The sequence below is a fragment of the Entelurus aequoreus genome, linkage group LG05 (assembly GCF_033978785.1).
Source record: "Entelurus aequoreus isolate RoL-2023_Sb linkage group LG05, RoL_Eaeq_v1.1, whole genome shotgun sequence".
Taxonomy (NCBI): Eukaryota; Metazoa; Chordata; class Actinopteri; order Syngnathiformes; family Syngnathidae; genus Entelurus; species Entelurus aequoreus.
This window is the reverse complement of record NC_084735.1, coordinates 62,512,005-62,529,384: the sequence shown is the minus strand read 5'-3', so window position 1 is coordinate 62,529,384 and position 17,380 is coordinate 62,512,005. Positions and strand designations below refer to the sequence as shown.

The following is a 17,380-nucleotide window of genomic DNA, read 5'->3' as shown; positions in this document are numbered from 1 at the left end:
CAGGAATTATATCGATCACTTTATTGAACAAAACTGTTTATATTCGGACATAACCACACCAAAAACATGAGTAAAACAATTCTATCTCGAAAAACTAGTCATTTTCTGCCGTACAAACCAGGCCAAAACCAACTTGTCATCTGTCACCAACACGCATAGCACTAAACCACTGGTGCGTTTAAGGCCACACAAAAAGTCGGACAACTCAAATACCACACAAAGTTACACTATGACTCCTCAGTCATACGTGTGCTTATTTTACTGTCATTTATTATTAATGTTAATTTATATATATTAGTAATGGAATGCTGTTACACACACTATGTTGAAGTATTACTATTATTATTATTATTATTATTATTATTATTATTTATCTTACGGTATATATCAAAAATAATATTGAGCAAAATTTAATTGAAATATTGTCGATGTGGCCCTCCAGCAGTGCTCGGGTAGCTCATGCGGCCCCCGGTAAAAATTAATTGCCCACCCCTGAATTATACCTAATTACTGTAGGAATTAGGTATAAATGAATTATGAATACAAACAAACAAGTAAACTACAATTAATGGCCAATGTATTGAAATTGTATTTGAATAAAGTGCAATAAACATTTTAGGTTGAATTAAGAGGAAACATTTTCTGCTCACATTTTCAGTATTCAAAACATTTTCAATAAAAGTACAGAAGCAAACATTTTCACAGTAGATTTACCTGCTACTTTGCTTTTGTTTTTAAAATAAAATAAATAAACAATACAAATATTAAAAAAAGAGCAACCAACACAAATATTTTCAGGTTGAATTAACACTAGGTATACCGGCTACTTTTGCTGTTTTTTGACTTGGAAATAATACACATATAAAAAAATTAAGAGCAACCAAATCTTTTCAAGTTAAAAGAGCAATGGTTTGACCTGCTACTACTCTCATATTGATAAACAGCTACAATAGCAGAGGCAAGTTACGACAAATGACACACCACAACACAACTTTCAGCTTTAGCAAGATTGCAAAAAGCCGCAACAACTACAAACCACAACCAAACAACATAAAGCCATAACACAACTATAAGCCAAAACACGACAATATAAAAACGGAACGAAAGTGACAGCGGACTAGTTTCAGCGACTCACCTTAGACGGAAAGTTAAAAAGGGTGTAATGAACCAAGTTGGAAAAAAAACATTGAAGTGTGACAACTTTTTCAGTCATAACTTAAATTTTTCATACTTATATACTATATTCTGGATGTTGGTCCGTCGCCGTAATTTGCTCCGCTGTCACTTCCATCCTTTGTGGCTTAAAGTTGCCTTGTCGCTTAATATTATTGTGTTGCTTGTATTTGTTGTGGCTTTTGCAATCGTGCTGTAGCCGAAAGTTGTTGTTGTAATTTATGATTTTGTCTTGTCGAGTTTGCATTTGTCGTGACCTTTCTCAGCCACTATCCGCCATTCTTGTTTTGACAACCGATGGCGATGATGCCAGAATGGCAGACAGACTTGAATAACGTTTAACGTCCTTATGATTAAAAGTGTTAAGCTTTATAATAAGTCTGCCATTTTTAAATCCAATGTGTTCCTTTTTTCTAAAATTGATAAAATCTATCAATTTCCATTTAAAACGATGTTGGATTAATACCTATCTTTCCGAAGGCAAACTTACCGAGCACAGATTGATATAGTTGAATCTAAGAATTTAGAAATTTATATATAAATCCTAATAGACAAATATATAGATGACTAAAGACTAGACCAGAGATGCCTACATTGGGGCCTGAGGGTCAAATTTCAATTCCAAAAAGGTGGCGCAAAATGTAACATTTTCCTACTGAGCTCTTTTAAACTCACAATCATTGATGAGATGTATGCAAGGCTAACTAGTCAAATGGGGCAATCTTCACTAAATTTAAATATGGGATATGTTGCTAAATTCTTCACTCATGGTTCTGCTGTAAGCTTAAAATCGCTATGTTTGGCCTATTTGCACATTTTTACTTTGTCTCTTAAAGATAAAAATGTGGGTTCCCACTAGACTAGACAGATGATGGACGGACAAACAGACTGACAGACAGTTACACAGTGGTCCTTACCTCCAAAGCCCGGCCTCATTGCAAAGTCATGGTCCTCTATTCGAAGCAGCTGCTCTGATTTAATTAGCAAAGACTTTGTGCTATCCAGCTTTTTCATCTTGAGGTCCACTCGTCTAAGAAGCAAAAAGGGACAAACAACAGCTGATTGGTCAAGAAAATCTTGATCTATTGCTGAAGTGACATCTGGTGATGAGTGTGTGGTGTGATTAAAAGCTGGCACAATGATCTAAATAATGACAGTTCCTCGTTTACTGGAAGTTTTTCAACATTCTTTTTAATCTAACTGGTTGTTGGCTTTATGCATATCTTGCTTCTTTTATTACTTTTGATCAAAGATAATGATAGATTCTACACTTTCCCCTTAAGCAACACATAATAAATATTGTGTAGATTTAGATGTTCTATTAGACCTCACATGATCCAGGATCCCCAGCAACAAGGCCATAATAAACTCCAAATGCATGCTAGTAGTGACAACCACCATGTATGCCACCAGACAACTTCTGAACTTCCTCTATCATTTTTACCCTTCATTATTTTGTCATTTAATAAATCTTTCTCACAGACTATCATAAAGTTGGGATCGCCCCTTCATCCCCCGAAAAACTGATACTTTGGAGTACATTTCTGTAATTTTTAGCTCATTGTAGGAAGTTAGATCTAAAGTTAGCTGAGCATGTGTGAAAACAATGTTGCTCTTTATTTTTCATAAACTGCTGCACCTGCCTTCAAGTCTGGTTAAAGTCACACTTTGACATCAAATGAACATGATTATGTACCTAAACTGTGGGCTAACTACTACAACCATTATAATCACAATTAGGGCTGCAAAAGGGCAGAGAAGCATCCAGATAAGGTAAGTTGCAAAAACTTTCCAGAAACTGTTCTTAGGATGCTTGGAGTTCTGGAAAAAATATTCAGTTGCACACTTTTTATATAAAAAGTTAATGAGAAGTAACTGGGAATTTAGGGTAATGTTTCTGATTTTTAACCAATACAAAAAATTGTAAACATTAATTGAGGTTGAAAGCAGACATGCTGTCGGCTGATGGTGTGACCGCACGACGCAAAACCAGAGGGTGGTGTGCAGGTCAAACTCTTTAATTATTTACTTAAGGGGAACTGCACTTTTTGGGGAATTTTACTTATCATTCACGATCCCTTTGTAAGACAAGAATACAAATGTTTTTCTTTTTTATGCATTATCATTTGTAATATATGGCAAGTACGAGGTTGTTAAAAATTAAGCAAATAGGAGTCATTGTGCCCATAAAGCCCTCCAAATAATAATCCAATAATTCTCCATTTACATGTCGAGACCTAAATATTAACGTTATTGTTATCATAAGCAGCAGCGCAGAGGAACTACCGTTAGCGGCACCGTCATGACAAAAAGGTAACAAGCTTATGCAGCTATTGACATACTGAGCCAGTGAGCTGCTGCATCGCCTCCGAGTTGTTAATATAATTCTAAACCATAAATCATACCTCTCACTTGTATAGTAGAAGGTTGTGGCCATAAACCGAGAAGTTAGACAACTTTGACATTCAACTTAGACCCAGACATCGTCGTTTTTTTTCTAACTGTGTGGATTATGATTACTTCTTTATCTAAATGGGAAGATACACATACCCAATCAGTTTCCGTCACAGTGAGAGCAGACATTATACAGTAAGTGATTGTTATGTTCGTACTTTGTATTTGTTGTTCAGCACTTAGCATTAGGGCTACTCTGTGTATCACTCTGCTTCTAAAACTTGTAGCTCAACCTCTGTATACTCAGTCTCAAAAAGATAAGGTTCTGAATCATCAATTGTCCCAAAGTAGTCAGCTTCATGAAGTCTGCCATTAATAGTAGTTGTTGCTTTTTGTACCTTGTACAAATTAAAAAGTAAAAGTGATAAAGCCTTTAAGCAGTTGCCCCTAAGGAAATGCATTCCCTTATGAGCTGAGAGCTGCCCCTTCTGTGGACATTTTTCAAAGTAGTTAAAAACACATTTAAATGTGCACTCCTGTAATATTTATTTTTATTGTCATATTTATTATTTTAGTTGCAATGTCTTTGTTGTTGCATCATGCTGTATGCTTGTTTTGATTGTGCCATTTGTATTTTAACCATGTGAAGCACTTTGTGACCTCTCTCTGTGAGAAGTGCGATATAAAAAAAAATATCAACACAATTAATCATAATATCTTAATAAATTAGAACGGTATGGCATCAGAGGATTGGTATTTAACTGGGTACGAAGCTACTTAACCAACAGGTAGCAATACGTGAAGATAGGTGAAAAAGCGTCAACGAACTAAACATATCTTGTGGCGTACCCCAGAAATCAATATTAGGACCACAATTATTCCCACTCTGTATAAACATTTATAAAAAGTTACAAAGGACTAACAGTTTTGTTCAGGAGAGGACACACAGAAGTTCATACAAATAATAACAGAAGAAATGAACAAATTAAAGAGATGGTTTGACAAAAACAGACTACGGTATCTTTGAATCTCAGTAAAACTAAAATAATTATATTTGGTAACCGAAGAGAAGGTCAAATACAAATAGGAGTAGACATTTAAAGGGTAAAATAAATCAAATTTTTGGGAGTAATAATAGATGGTAAAATGAACTGGAAATCTCATGGAAAAACATACAAGATATGGCATGAAATATTTCAATAATGAATAAAGAAAAATATGTTCTGCATCAAAAATCACTCAATTCCCTACTGCTCGCTAGTGTTACCATATCTGAGCTGTTGTGCAGAAATATGGGTAAATAACTACAAAAATACACTTCATTCACTAACTCTGTTACAAAAAAGATCTGTTCAAGTAATACATAATGTTGGATACAGAGAACATATAAACACTCATGTGCATAGCAAACTATAACCTGCTACCCAAGAATGTAAACAAATTTGTCTCAAAAAAAGAGGAAAAATATAACATCAGGGGAAAATCTACTTTGAAACATGTGTATGCATTTACAATACTTAAGATCTTTAGTATATCCGTATGTGGAATTACATTATGGAATGGACCAAGCAAAGAAGTCCAAAAATGTACTAATATGACCCAATTTAAGAGTCTGTTAAAGCTACAAGTGTTAACAAAGTACAATGAAGAAGAATATTGATAGACATCTTGAAGTTTGGTGAAAATTAGATATTTTTCATCTCATTATGTGAATCGTGGCTAGCTTAACTATTAAAAGAACTCTTGTATTTCATAGATGTAAATTGTGTCACAAAATGAGACCAGGAACTGAAGAAATGTGTTTTGTAATTGCTATGAATTGAAAAAGGGTTAGCATTAAATAAGCTTTGCTTTTTCCTACTCCTTTTCGAACATGTAATAAAGAGAAATGAGAATAAGATTATATGACGTATCACATTGTATCTGTATACGTGTTCAAAATAAACTGAATCAATAACTTGTTGAAGGAAATAACGATCTATATACTTACAGCTACGATAAAAAACTGAGGTTTTTTGAATGTTTTTTTTGAGGGCTTTATAGGTGTAATAGACTGAATCATTGTTAGCTGCCTTTTGCTAGCATTTATTTAGGGGTTAGAATAGATAAAAAAGATAGAACATATGTGTGATTGTCTCACATAAGGATTGTGAATGATAGGCAAAATATTTAAAAAAAAAGTGAAGTTCCCCTTTTTAAAGAGTAAAAAACTGAAAAAAACAAAACGCTTGTGCAAGACATGCTAAAAAAAGACAATTAAGCATTGGCAAGGAGAAACAGGTGAACCTAAATAGACATGATTAGAAAAGGAAAACAGTTTCACTGGCAGGAAACCAAACAAAGTGACGGTGCAGCAAAACAAGGAGTTCAACAAGAAGTAAAACCAAAAATAAGAGCATCAGGACAGAAAACAAGACAGAACACAGAAAAATAACTATCTCAATTACTCTGTTGATTGCTATTCTGAATGTTGCTGGGCCGGTTTGGTTTTGGAATTGGAATTGTATTATTATTGTATTGTGTGTTATTTTGTTGGACTGATTAATTTTTTAAAAAAAGAAAAGAAAAAAAGAATAACAATTACCAAAGTCCAAACTGTCATGTGGGATCAAGACACATGAATGCAAACTAATATTTGAGATATAAGAGATATTAAATATATATCACATTTCTTTGCATTCATTTATTTTTAATTCACTGATTCCCTGTTATGTGCTTAATGTATGTAGCCTATGTAACATATGCATTTATAACACAATCAGTTGGCAACCTGTGGCCTTGAGCTCGTTGGCTAGCACTACTTAAATAAGTCTCACTCAGTGTTGATTTGTAGACCTGGGTTCGAGCCTGGTGTATTACATATACCACAATTGCAAATATGTTTTTTTTCCCCAATATTTTTTTTTCATAAACAAACCTGAATTTCTCATCCATTCCAATGGAAAGTGTCCGATCCAAATACAATTACGCAACCCTACAGCCTATCTGATTACAGAGTAAAGCGCCACAAGGATCACAGAGCTTCCACAAAGCCACATCAGGAGAACAACAAAGGATTCAAATCTCTTAAAAGGTACCTAAAGAGCATGAACAGCCCAGCAATAAAGTTAAAACTCCTACTCGGCTCACCCGCCATGCTTCTGTTTGTTGCCGTCCCCGAGGCGGAGCTCCTTGTGTCTCCTCTTGCTGGGGAAGTGGCTGCTGTTGAGCTGTGTGACAGGCCACAACCAGGCAAAGCATATCAGTCTTAAGGCCAGGAGGTCCACTCTCATGGTGAAACCGGTGCTGCGAACACGAGAGGATCCCCTGAGCGTCCTCCCCCTCCCGCCCACTAAAGTCCTCAGTCCCCTACTGGCACGTCGTCCATGTCCCAGCAGTACTCATTCCGCTGTGGCGTGCACATGCCCAGTACGCGGCACGCTGTCCTGCACTCTCATCTCTGACAAAATTGGTGCGCACGAGCCCAGATAGTCCTTTGGTTGAGTTTGGTGGTCAAATGTGCCATCCCTCCTCTTGCATCTCCTGACACCTCATGCTCCCCCCTGATCCCACACAGTCTCCACCCTCTGATCTAAAACCAAACATCAATTTATTCTAATAATGACAAAGGAATACCATTAATTCCTCCCTAATCTTCTTATCTGTGGTTGGTGAAATCTTTCAGTAACCTACAAACTGGAGGCAGCCGAGGGCGGGGGGGGGTGGGATAATACAACCAGTGGTTTCATCATCATTCTACAGAGATAAAAATAAAACGCCTGTAGCCTACTTTTACACACAGCAGGATTTTCCCTCCAGTTGCACTCTCTCAGGATGGTTGGACGTGAATGATCTCATGGAGAGGGGACAGATGTAAGCATATGTTTGTCTCACATCTGTAAATGTCGTATTTGCAGGGCTACCCTCTGGTTTGAAAAAAAAAATCTCATGACATCAGCATTTGAAGGGTATTAAATCCACCTGTTGTTGAGTAACTGAGATGTTCAACAAGTAAAAAGAAGAGGCAACCACTATTGAGGAATGGCGACAATGGAGAAAGGTCAGTATACTATGGAGGGGGCGTCCACAGGATGCCAACAACCCAGCAGCAGGCCCACTGCACAGGAAAAGCACTGCACAGAGAATAGAAATTAACCTCCAGCAGGTGTGAGGAGATAGCCAGGAGGACATCTATTGAGCATTCACTGATGTTGATCTACTAAGTTCCTAATGCCACACACTAAACAATAAAACTGTGTATACTATTAGTGGGCGTGTTGCATGTGATCTACTAAGACTGTGTGTGCAATTGAAAAGTGGTGGACACCGCCATATTTAAATGAGGTTTTTGCGTATACTATACAGGGCTTTTGCTATGGAGACACTCAATCATTTACTGCACATCTAAGTTATCATTCTCCAACCTGTCACATGTGTTTTTAAACATGGAGCAGACATGTACCACTTTTTCTAGGCATTTTAGAAGCAGTCCTGCGGTGCATTTACATTGAAACCACTTTCTTTCTTTTTTTTATGCATTGAGGGTGCGTTAATGGGAGAGGCTGCAGCACTGACTGCAAACGTTAAGAAGTATATGCAAGAGAATAGTATACTATATGATGTAATAGTCAATTATATATCTTTGATATGAAAAAATGCCAGCTGACACCAAAACACATCAATTGAATTTCATCCAGAAGCTATGAAATTATAAAATGATATTGCTTAATGCAATATGTCTGATATTTTTATTTATATGTTTATATTTTCTGTCTCACAAACCTAAATGAAGGAAGAAGTGTAAAGAAATAAAACTAAGGAAGGAAAATAATTCAAAATAAGGAACATCAATCCTCAACAAAACTAGAGCTTATTTTTCTTCAGGCTTTTAACTAGCTGCACACGCTGGAAACAAGTAGCTAGAGAAGAATAATGAATTTATTGACAGTGCAGTGTGAAAGCCGATGTGTTTACTTTGCAATTTAGTAAACGCAGTCTCAAAGAAATATAACCTGCGGAGACACTTTCTGACCAAACATCCACGTTTCCATGTCTGGCCCCTGAGTCTTTGGGCTCTTGAGACTGCGGGCCTCTTCATTATGTAGTTGAATAGCCCTGACATACTGTATACTTACAGTGGGTGTATAAAACCTCAATTGAGGTGTTTGGATGCTTTTTTAAGCGCTTTATATATAGGCAGAATAGAGCGACTTCCATAGGCTCCAATTGTAAGCAGACTTTTGCTAAACTTTATTTACCAAAAAAAAAGGAAAGACATATGTGTGTGCATCCCACATAAGGATTGTGAATGACAGGTAAAATATTTAAAAAAAGGGAGCAGTTCCCCATTAAAGGGAAAGTAAAAGTTTTTTGGAATTCTGCCCATTATCCACAATTCTAATGTGAGACAAGAACACACGTCTCCTCTCTGTGCATTCCAAATAGAGAAAAATTGCTCATAAGAGGCAGCTAACAAAGCAGGTAACAAGGATACGATCTAGTCTGCCTATAAAGCCTTCTTATGTACAGTATATAATGTAGTAGTAACATAAACATTTATGATAAAATGTAATATTTAATAAGAACATAAAACCGTAAGTTACAATGTATGCGTTCACTGGGATGACAACTGATGGGATGTTGTATCTTTCTTGAGATGCTAAATACAGAATAATGGTCAGTCTTCCGATAAAAAAAAGGCTTCGTAGCAATGTTGCGGTGGTCTTATACTGCGTTGCATTTGTTAATGCATTTGTGCTTGCTTTTCCATCGCTTCGCGTTGTCTGCAGTGTCTGGACCAGAACGGACATCAGAGAACAGGCGGTGACAAAACAATAGAATTATGTTTGTAAATTATTTTACGTGTTGAAAATTAAACAAATTATAATAAACACCTGGTTTACAATGAGTAAACCAGGTGTTTGTGTATACATTATTTTGGGACACCCTGTTAGATATATATATATATATATATATATATATATATATATATATATATATATATATATATATATATATATATATATATATATATATATATATATATATATATATATATATATATATATATATATATATATATATATATATATATATATATATATAATATGACACACACACATATGCTACGGCTAAAAAAACCAAAAACATTATATATATTTTTTTTAAAGACACTTTGTGTGTATTGTGCATAAACAGTTCTACCTTTACTTATTATATAGTGTCTTGCTGCTCTAATTGTTCAATTTTGCAGGAGTTTTTGAATTGTATTTCTATGATAGATATAAAGATATTTGTGCTGCGGGCCAATAAGAAAAATAAGCCACACTTTGAATACCCCTGTACTGCGTAATCTACAAAGATTTTTTTAACAGAAATTTCCTTCAAGATGATCTGTAGAGTTGTAAAATGAGTTTATTTGTTCCTTGAACTATGCTATTAATGTAATGCCTGTAATTATTGTTGTTTTAACTTATAGACAATGCACTTTATATCATAAATATATTGCAGATGCATTTATGCAAACATGACTTATATATTTACTCCCAGAGAGCCCAAAACCAAACATTATTGTCTGTGTAAATTTAAAAATGTTGTTGCAGCATTTGACTCGCATTAGACTGTGCAGTTGAACTAATAAGTCAGGGGAATGGAGCAAGATATTATTTGATAAAGAACAGAAATGAGATGAATACAAAATCCACTGTTAAAGTATGGTGGAAAGAGCAAACAATTAGGATGCGAGAGGTATTGCGTGAAGGCCCATTCACGAGGAGGCATGTTAAATATTTACCTGACTGGTTAATTAGTCAGTGTTTCATTAGTATTGGTAAGGGTGTAAAGCGGGCTCGCACAGATGTGGCTCACTGCACACCAGCATTTGTTCCCAAACACACACATATATATGCATGACAACTTAGATAACAACTGTTGAGACATGATGGAGACACACAGACCCACAATGGTGCTGCTTATTTGCCTGGGGAAATTCTTAACAACACTCTCAAAAGGTACTGTAAATCCTCTTATACTTACATCCATATTCTGTAAAAATTGGTAACTACACTGAGAAATTCAAGGGATGGATGATGGCCATGTTTGTTTAATTGGGCACCTCATATTTAATAAGATTGAAAATAGAAAAGGCATTATAATAATAATAATAATAATAATAATAATAATAATAATAATAATAATAATAATGGATTAGATTTTATATCGCACTTTTCTATTATTAGATACTCAAAGCGCTCACAGAGAAGTGGGAATTATAAAAGAGTACAGTAATTAATTTTGACAGTCCAGGCAGCCTGCAGCTATAACCTCTATTTCGACAAATAATTCAACCCAAGAAAAATGTCAAGAGAGAAAATTATATCCACAGTAAGAGTTGCATCTGACTTTTCTGCTATGACTTTTTGTGTATAAAATAACAGAGGTGGCTCATTTTGTAGATAACACGGGTATTTCAGTTTAACAAAAAATACAGATGCATTGTGTCCTAAACTCTTCATGTTACATCTGCACACATCTGCGCAATACTATGAGCCCGTAAAAAGGTGGGAGGAAAGTGGGGGAGCCTTTAAAAAATACATTAACCCCTATAAAAACACGCTGAGAGGTTTATTAGGGGAACACAAAACCAATATGGGAACCACATTTGCTTTTTGTTAATAATTTTTCTAAACAAAATAAACAGTTTAACAGTACTTTTTTCTTTGTTTTTGTTTATTTCAGTAGCCTTTACTTTAATACAATATATTTTTCCTCACATAGTATTTAAATACACCGTGTATAGACACTATATGGACAAACATATTGGAACAAAGGGCTATTACATCCGGAAGAAGCAAACAAAGAAGAAACATATCTTTTTACAACATTTTAAATTCTTCTAGGAAAACCTATATTTCATAGGTCAGACACAGTGTTTAAAAATATTAAGATTCAAGCGTAATTAGTTAATCTCTAATGATTAGTTAATGCAAGGGTGTCTAACTTGCATTTATTGAGGGCCACATCGCAATTATGGCTGCTTTCAGAGGGTCACATTAAATAACATGGCGGATCACAATGAATGACGTGGAAGACCACATTGAGTGATGTGGCAGGCCACTTTGAATAACGTGGCAGGCCATAATGAACAATTTGGCGGACCACATGCTGCGGACCGCTTAAATTATGTAGAATACCACATTAAATGACATTGCAGACCACGTATATAATGAGGATGCAGGCCATATAAAATAACGTTGCGGGCCACATAAAATAACATGACGAGCCAGATCAGGCCCCCGGGCCTTGAGTTTGACACCTGTGAGTCAATGAGACTCAATACTTTTTCAAACTAATAATGCAAAGTACAGCACGACCACTAATCTAAAAAGTTTGTGATGTCTCTCTGTATCCAAACTATGCTCATGCTGGACTTGCAGAGACCAACATCTCCTGCATCATCCATGACGACTGCATCCTACCCTGCAGCTTCAACCCCCCCGGCACAGTGGTGATCCACTGGTACAAGCAGCAAATACCCGTACACAGCTACTATTACAACAAGGATCAGTTTGGGCTCCAGAACAAACACTTCAGCGGGAGGACTTGTCTATTTAACTCCCATATCCCTCAAGGGAACGCATCTCTCCTGCTCAGGAGGGTCAAAGTTCAGGACAAAGGGAGGTACAAGTGCTACACCAGCACACGCAAGGGGAACCAAGAAATCTTTGTCAACCTGGAAGTGAAGGGTCGGTATTGTTTTATCCACATACCTTAAAGCAGTGGTCCCCAACCACCGGGCCGCGGCCAGGTACCGGTCCGTGGACCGATTGGTACCGGGCCGCACAAGAAATTTAAAAAAAATAAAAATATATACTGTATTTTTTTAATTGTTTTATTAAATTAACATAAAAAACACAATATAAACATTATATATCAATATAGATCAATACAGTCTGCAGGGATACAGTCCGTAAGCACACTTGATTGTATTTCTTTATGACAAAAAAAAATAAAAATAAAATAAAAATACCATAACACCCCCCCAGGGGTACGCGTACCCCCATTTGAGAACCACTGATCTAAAGAATTGCATCGCTGTAGACAAGAGCAAAGTCAAGCATAAGGTATTTCTCATACATTCCAATGTAAAAAAAAAAACCTTTGTTAAACAACGACTCAAAGAATACACTCTCTTCTATTTTTACCAGATTATTTGTTAAATAAAAGCTTATATGGTACTTACACTTTTACTGTTTAGCTTATATTTGCAATAAATGCACTCAAATAGCACCATCTGCTGGTAGATCTGTCTTACTACTACAGGGAACAGAAAGCGGAAGAAATAGCATGGTGCTCATCAGGATGTCTTTTTGTCTTACCCTAAAGCTCTGATCCACACTGTCATCATGGAGTTAAGTGATGAAATGGTCACATGCTCCTCCAACAACATCTACCCCGCGCCCCTTGTGACATGGGCCACAGTCCCCCCCTCTACACAGGAATCTTTTGAGAATGTCACCACAAAAACCACAGACCACAAGGGACTTTTCAACGTACAAAGTTCAGTGAAGATTCAGGGGAACGTCTCTGAGTATACCTACTTGTGTTCATTTGTGTCAGCGGACAAGACCCAAGTGTGGACCGCCTCTCGGAAAAATCAAGGTAATGCCAAATTTATAATAAATGGGATGATATGTCGACAGCAACAAAAAGGTCATGTCTTTCAGTGATGACACAGGAAGAGGGGCACACACTGTGCATCCCCTGCATTCTCCCACACGGTCTTCCCAATTTCACCCTCATCTGGACCTTCACTTCCTCCAGTGAGCCCACAGTAATTGTACGATACGACAGCAGACACGGCGGACACACCGTCAACCTATGGGAGGGTTTAGCCGAACTGGACGAGGAGCACCTCCTGCTGGGTAATGGATCCCTTTTGCTTCACAAGCCAGACAGTGAAGAGCACTCTGGGACGTACGCGTGCATCTTCACAGGCCAGCAGAGCCGACTCATTGTTCAGACCAATGTCAACATCACCGTGGCATCAATGGGTGAGTGTTACACTGCTCAGAAAGAAAGAAAAAAATACCAGAAATAAATCCTTGCTCTGCAGGTTTGACTGAGCGGAGTTTGCAGAGGTCACGATGGAGCGCCGCAGCATCTGCAGCTTTTGTCTTGTTCACCATCATTTTGGCTATTCCACAGTGTCTCAGGCATAGAGGTACTGTAATTCTATCTCATATGCACAGCATTTAAAGGAAAAATATTACAAAAACTGTACACATCTTAGGTGTTCTAATAACATAAGGTCAAGAAGTACAGCCCATTTAAAACACTTCATAACCAGCCCTGTTCAGAGCAGTATAAAAAAGCCAAGCATATATGCTCTTGACATACATAAGGATTGTGAATGGTAAACAGCACATTTCGTCACAATTTTTGCGTATTTCCAGTATGACTGATCTGATAACATTGTCAGAGTGCAGAAGCGTTACTGCTGTGATGTCAATCTCCAAAAATAGCCAAAGGTATTCAGAGCGCAATATTCAAAATGGTTGACTGAATTTGTGTTTTTTTGTGATGTTTTCACATACTTTATTTAGATTGTAAATACAATTGTATATGGCTTAATGGAACACAAATAAGCATATAAAGTCAACTTGTTTTTCCACTCGACTGGTACTTTAAAAAGGTCATATTATGTTTTTTTCCCCTAAATTTAAAACACTTTCTTTTGTTCTACATAACAAATACAGTAATGTTGGTGCTCTGGTCAAAATTGTGCATAGATTTTGTTATACAGACCATCTTCAAGTCCCCTTCTGACTGTCTCTTCAGAATGTGCCGTTTTGTTGGCCGTCTTATTTACGTGCCAAAGCCCTCCTCCACTCCAAACCCCCTTTGACTGCGTAGTAGTTTTTAGCGCTTCCACCTCGAGTCTACTGACACAGATAAGTTAGAGCTATATGCTTCTTTTTTTTATATATAAGAAATGGCAGCAGTGCAGGATTTTAGCACGTGTGTGCATGTATGAGCCAGTCTGCCCCTCAACAAGTGGATAGAAAAACAAGAAGGAACTTATTGATTACAACTGAATTAAAATGGCAGACTCGCGCAAAGCTTTTTGGGTAAACCGCTACCATATGTAGAGATATCCTCTGTCGTAACAATGGAAAAATACATACTCAAAATCCAAATAGAAGAAGGCAAGATTGGTCCCCCGCCATGCCTTTATGGTTTGATGTCAGATTTTCGGGACTTATAAGGATACCAAATACACAAAAATAGGCAAGAAAAGTTGGTTTAGTACAATAGAACCCCTGTGGGTATTATTAATAAATACTGTTATCACTGGGGGACGAGGCTAAACATGTTACACCCCGACCTGATCGGAACAGTTTCTAGTTGTCGTGAACTGTCTCATTACTGAATGTTTCATTTCCCTCTGCCTGCAGCAGTACAGTCGACGACACACAGACACAATGGTGCAGGTCTTATTGAGGCTGGCCTGCACAAAGACCCAAACCACACAGCTACATACATCATCAGGCAACATGCTGTTGACTGCAGTGGATTACACCTACAACCCCGACCGCGGGAAGGACTGCCTGGCAGAAATGTAACAGAAAATTACAACGCTGAGGATTCAACACCAGAAGGAAAAGAAGAAGGAAAAACTGAGGAAAGAAAAAAATGCTTGTCAGCAGTCCAGCAGTGAAGAGCTGGTGAAGTTTGTCAATACTGAGCCTGACAACTTTGCAGCAGAAGAAAATAACATATCAGACCCTAAATAAACTGTCAATCCAATCATTTTCACCAGGCTTCTCGGAAATACATCCCATGTTTTCCTTCATTCTCCTCCACGTTCACTTTTTCCTTGGCGCCTGCTCAGAATTGGAATCACACGGCATATGGTTAGACTTAACGAACGCATAATCACTCGCCGCTTGGTAGCCAATCAATCCCCCTCCCCCAGTCTGGAGGTGTAACATTCCAGTGCTTTGTGGCAAACACATCTGTGTTTAATGTAGGCAGAAAAGTGACAAATGAGACCTTGCTGTTTATAGCCCTCAAATGTAGGGGAAAATATGTTAGTGTGTCTTTGTGTGCATGTTCTTCTCACTTGGTCAGGAATTCTAGTCTGAAAGCAACTGAATAAGGGCAGAAAGGCTCTTCTCCACTAATAGCTACGAAACATATGTGATATGCAGTTTTACAGAAAGTCCACATTAGGATCATTTTCAGGAAAAAAAGGCATACAATTCCAGTTTTGAGGGGTGGTAACTTAGGGTTTGTGGCATGAGGTGCCCTAAATAAATGGTATTAGTGGTGCAAATGTACATGTATCTCAGCTATCCTCAATGTTGTATTATCATTAGACAAATGATCAATGACTTGTAAGTCCCAGCTGTGCCCCTTCAATTTTTTGGTTTTTTGCTTAATGTCCACCATGTTTTTCAACCAATCTTGTGCAAATGTTGCTGACATGCAACGCTTGTGCGTGTCAGTACCCTAAAGGTATATACCAAATTTTGTGGTGATTCAGCTAATCCCCCTGAAGTTATGGTGGGTGTTTTGTTGAGTGCATTGATGTGTGAAATTTCAACTTTTTCAAGTATGGGGTGGAACTTTGAGGTTGAAAAACAGCGCCAACATGTTGTATTTTTGTCAGCTAAATAATAGTACAGGCAACACAGTAAATGTGCATGTTTTAACACATTTTCACCCTGTTTCGCCATGTTTTTACCTAATTGTACAAAGTTAACCAAATACATGTATCATATAAAGTAATAATAATGAATTCATATTTATGCACTGTATATTTAAACCATACAGCTAATTAACATAGTACATACTAGGTTCCTATCATAACCAAAATGTCTACTAAAAAGTTGCCCCCAAAAAGGTGTCCACTGCAGCCCACAAAGACGTGGATGTTTGTGTATGTGACTTTATGTCTAAGCTCCAAGGTCTGAGTCTGGAAGTAATCATCTTGTCCAGGCTCCACACAGCCCCCTGCCCATGATGTCACTGAAGTTTCGGTTCCGGGAGAATTGGGGGATTTTTCTTATGTAAGCTTTTCCTTCAGCTGCCTCTCCTGTATCTTAGTTTTTTTTTTAGTTCTTTTTTTTAAATGTATCTCTGTCATGAGTCCTAACAATATTTGCCATGAAGTGTTCATGACAAACTAATTGCTTTACACCACCAGCACAGTTTAATAAGTTTATTTTAGGTGGTTTTACTCTCCATCTGTATGGTCAGACATCACGAGGAGGGGTGAAGTTCCCTCTCTTTATAAGGCAGCCAAAGCGGCCACCCACGCCTCCACATACCGCAGAAAAACAACAATCCAAGACTCAACATATTTACTACCTAAATGCATACTTTGGATTGGTCTTGTTTTATGTACATGTTTTACATTTTTGGATGTGACTGCATTTCTGGGAGGGGAACACAGATTACCTTGACTTACTAAATCAGTTGTACATAAATATAAACCTAAATAAAGCTTAAATCAATGCTTTCACACTTACTTCTTACTCATTATTATGACATAATTGATGATGTCGTTGACTGCAACTTAATTGATCCAATTAGAGCTAAAACACAAAGCTGCATCATCAAATTTTAAATGCCTTTTAGAAAAGTTATCACGTTGAACTTTGTCATTCTATTTTCTTCATGGAACAGATGATTTGTAACACTTCTTAAAGGAGCTGATTAGTTTACTGACAGATTAGTTTACTTACTGATTACATTCTGGTTTCCCCCCTCATTTATAAATAATACCTGTTACCACCAAAAGGGGCAGCAGTGGTGCGTAATACTGCAA

At 37.1% G+C, this 17,380-nt stretch overlaps 2 protein-coding genes across 2 annotated transcripts in view; one reads left to right on the top strand and one right to left on the bottom strand.

The window, feature by feature from the left end:
* The window catches only part of gabrr3a (gamma-aminobutyric acid type A receptor subunit rho3a), a 28,296-nt gene extending 21,220 nt beyond the window's left edge, over positions 1 to 7,076 (bottom strand). The window contains exons 1-2 of the mRNA XM_062048571.1: positions 6,697 to 7,076; positions 2,091 to 2,203 (exon numbers count right to left, since the gene is read on the bottom strand). Coding sequence (XP_061904555.1) covers positions 2,091 to 2,203; positions 6,697 to 6,839 — 256 coding nt within the window. The 5' untranslated portion in view covers positions 6,840 to 7,076. The remainder of the gene's footprint in view (positions 1 to 2,090; positions 2,204 to 6,696) is intronic.
* On the top strand, positions 6,838 to 13,645 carry LOC133649956 (V-set domain-containing T-cell activation inhibitor 1-like). The gene is made up of 4 exons (XM_062046673.1): positions 6,838 to 7,018; positions 11,982 to 12,290; positions 12,931 to 13,206; positions 13,272 to 13,645. Exons 1-4 carry the CDS (start codon positions 6,838 to 6,840, stop codon positions 13,643 to 13,645), a joined length of 1,140 nt encoding a protein of 379 aa, XP_061902657.1.
* The last annotated feature ends 3,735 nt before the right edge of the window (positions 13,646 to 17,380 follow it).